This window comes from Chinchilla lanigera, unplaced genomic scaffold (genome assembly GCF_000276665.1).
Source record: "Chinchilla lanigera isolate Chin_1 unplaced genomic scaffold, ChiLan1.0 scaffold00051, whole genome shotgun sequence".
Taxonomy (NCBI): Eukaryota; Metazoa; Chordata; class Mammalia; order Rodentia; family Chinchillidae; genus Chinchilla; species Chinchilla lanigera.
Window position 1 is genome coordinate 3,002,864 of NW_004955452.1, and position 3,510 is coordinate 3,006,373.

At 44.5% G+C, this 3,510-nt stretch overlaps 1 protein-coding gene across 1 annotated transcript in view; it reads right to left on the reverse strand.

Annotated features, from left to right (window-relative positions):
* Positions 1–3,276: 3,276 nt before the first annotated feature.
* Positions 3,277–3,510, reverse strand: part of Lactbl1 (lactamase, beta-like 1) — a 17,066-nt gene continuing 16,832 nt past the window's right edge. The window contains exon 9 of the mRNA XM_005395293.1: positions 3,277–3,505. Within this exon, the coding sequence (XP_005395350.1) occupies positions 3,277–3,505 (229 nt within the window). The remainder of the gene's footprint in view (positions 3,506–3,510) is intronic.

Here is a 3,510-nt window from a genome sequence, read left to right on the forward strand (position 1 = left end):
AGGTTCCAGAAGTGAGGATGTATACATCTTTGGGAAACCATTATTCAGCCTACCACAATTTTACTTGGTTAAAATTTGAATGTGCTGCTCTGCAGAAGATCCCAAAAGGATGAAAAGACAAGCTACAGACTAGGCAGTGTTTACAAACTATCTCCTCACCAAAGGACCAGTGTTTAGAATATGTAAAGAACATTAAAACTCAACATGTTATTTTTTTAAAACCCAATTATAAAATGGGCAAAAGATACAAGGAGATATTTCACGGAAGAGGATACATATACAAATGGCAAAAAAAAAAAAAAGTACACGGAAATGTTAAACATCATTAGCTATTAGGAAAATAAAAATTAAAAATCACTATTATGTATCATTACAATCTATTACAATCACTAAAATAAAAAAGTAGTTTGTACACACTTGTAATCTCAGCACTCTGGAAGGCTGAGGCAGGAAGATCACAAATCGGAGCCCAGCCCCTTGCAATTTAGGGATTTAATGGTACCATCTCAAAAAAAAAATAGTGACAATACCAAATACTGGCAAAAAAATATGGAAAATATTAGATCACACATACACTGTTAGCTGGAAGCTACAATGGTACAGCCACTCTGGAAAACACAGGGTGGTCGTTTCTTAATAAACTAAGCGTGTAACTGCCACATGACACATCAACTGCACTCCCAGGCACTTATCCCAGACAAATAAAAACAGCTTCACCCAAGGGCTTGTAAACAAAGGTTCAGAGCAATTTTACTCAAAACAGTCCCAAACTGGAAACAACCCAGATGTCCCTTTGAATGGTTAGACAAATTGTACTACGTCCATGGCTGGTACATCCATGGAGCCACTACCCCGCAGCAAATAGAAACAAACTATTTATACTTGCAACAAGTTGAAATGACCCCCCACCCCCGCCAAATTGCAGTAAGGAGGAAGGAATCCCAAAAGTTTACATACTGTCTGAATTTGTTTATACAATACTGTTGAAAGGACAGAGTTCTACAAATGGAACACACTGGCCATTGTCATGGGTGAAGGACAGGGTGGGGGTGGTAAGTGGGTATGAGCAAAAACAGGGCAAAGAGGGATTCTTGTGCTAGGGAAAATATTGTGAATCTTGATTCTTACATCAATATCTTGCTTGCAATTGTTTTACAAGATTTTCCATTGGACAAAACTGGGTAAAAAGTGCACTAATTATTTCTTATCCTTGCATTAGAATCTATAATTGTCTCAGATGAAAAAGATTAATTTTTAAAAAGATATACAAAATGTATGCCCAAATATTGTATTGAATTCAATAGGCATAAAGTTCTTCAAAATGTTAAAACTCTGCTCTTCAAAACACACCATTAAATCGGGTGCTGTGGCACAAGCCAGTAATCCCAGCACTTGGGAGGCTGAGGCAGGAGGATCATTGAGAGTTCAAGACCAGCCTGGGCTACAAAGTGAGCTCAAGGCCAGCCTGAACTGCACAGAGAGACCCTGTCTCAAAAAGACAAAAAAGACAAAAGACACCATTAAGAAAATAAAACGTCAAGCCTAAGAATGGGGAGAAATGTGTACAATACCTATATTTGACAGCAGACTTGGAACCAGAGTATGTGCAGAGCTTTCGGCAGGGGGCGGCAGCACACACCTGTAATCCCAGCACTCTGGGAGGCTGGGGCAGGAGGACTATAAATTGGACCCAGCCTGGGAAACTTCGTGATTTAGCAAGACCCTGCCTCAGAACTAAAACATAAGAAAGGACTGGCTGTGTAACGCACTGTGAAGCCTTGGGTTCCACTCACTCCCAGAACCACCGAAATAAAAAATAAATAAAAGCTTTTACAACTTAATACACACAACGCAGTTAAAGCCACCGTGATCTAGATGCGACTTCACAGCCACCCACGTGGTTAAAATTAAAAAGACTGACAGCATCACACAGGAGCCAAAACTGTGGGCAACAGAACCGTCTTACTGCTGTTTGGGGATATAAAATGGTTCAAGGGCTTTGGAAAACTGCGTGGCAGTCACAGCTAGAAATTTACCGAGGAGATATGAAAGCACGCATTCACGAAGAGACTAGTACAAGAATGCTGTTACACAATAGCCCCAACCTGGAAACAACCCAAATGTCCGTCAGCAGGGGAAAGGATATACAAGTTGTGGCATATCTATACAGTGGAATAAATTGGGGCGAGCTATTGATATGTACACACACATGAACCCCCTAAACGGCAAGCTGAGCCGCAGAAGAGAGACACAAAAGACCCCACTGTATGATTCTATTTACATGAAATTCTAGAACAGGCGAAACTAATCTATAGTGACAGAAAGCAGATCAGCCAAGTTGCCTAGGGCTGGGTAGAGAGGATCTCCGGGGAGCGATGGAGATTTCCTGGATCTTGATTGTGTCGATGGGTATAAATATTTGTCAAAATCATTCAAATGGGGCTGGGGATGTAGCTCAGTGGTAGAGGGTTTGCCTGGCGTGCGTCAGGCTCCGGGTTCCACCTTCAGCACTGCAAACAAACTATACCGTGGTGTATTTAATTTTAGGTAAATTATTACACCACATGGTTTACTTATTTATTTATTTATTTTGTCTTTTAGAGACAGGGTCTCGCTATGCACCTCAGGCTGGCTTTGAGCTCACTATGTATCCCAGGCTGGTCTCCAACTCGCAATGATCCTCCTGCCTCAGCCTCTGGAGTGCTGGAATTACAGGTGTGCACCACCACACCTTCTCACATGGTTTATTCTTAGCAGACAAAATATAGCCGGGTGCGGGAGCCTAAAATCCCAGTACTCAGGACGCTGAGACAGGAGGATTGAGTTTGAGACCAGCCTGGACTAGGTAGCCAGAGCTTGTCTCAAAATCCCAGAGGAAGGGAGCTAAAAGACAACATATAACCCTACGTGGTGTCTTAGGTTCTGTAGAAACAAAAGTAAAATTTCTAAATGCTTCCTAAAGTTTCTGAGTGCTCATTTTAAATTTCTGTTCTTGGCCGGGGATATAGTTCAGTGGCACAAGCGCCTGCCTGGCAAGCACAAGGTCCTGAGTTTGATGCCCAGTACCAAAAAAATAAATACATTTCTGTTTTTAATTTCTCCTCCAACACGGACAAGGTTTGCAAACTGGCTGTGGTCCAGCACACTTTAAGGAGCACCTCCTACCCTATCTTGCCAAGGACTCAGATTCTCAGCATCTCTGCAGCCTCCCGTCCCACACCTCGGGCTGGAAACCCGCAGGCCGAGGGGGCTGGAGGCTGCAGACGCCGCCTGGGCTCACTGGCTCTTGAACACGGGCTTGCGCTGCAGTCGCAGCACCCGGTAAGTGTTGAGGCCAGGCACGTCGAAGCCCGGGGACAGCCCGTGCGCGTCTAAGGGGTAGAAGCGGACGAGCTGCCCGTGCTGGGTCTCCAGGGAGAGCCAGGCGTCGCCGAGCGGCAGCGCGCACGGGAACTCGCGGGCCACGTGCAGCTGGAAGACGCGGCCGCGCACGTGGCGCAGGGCGAGCGT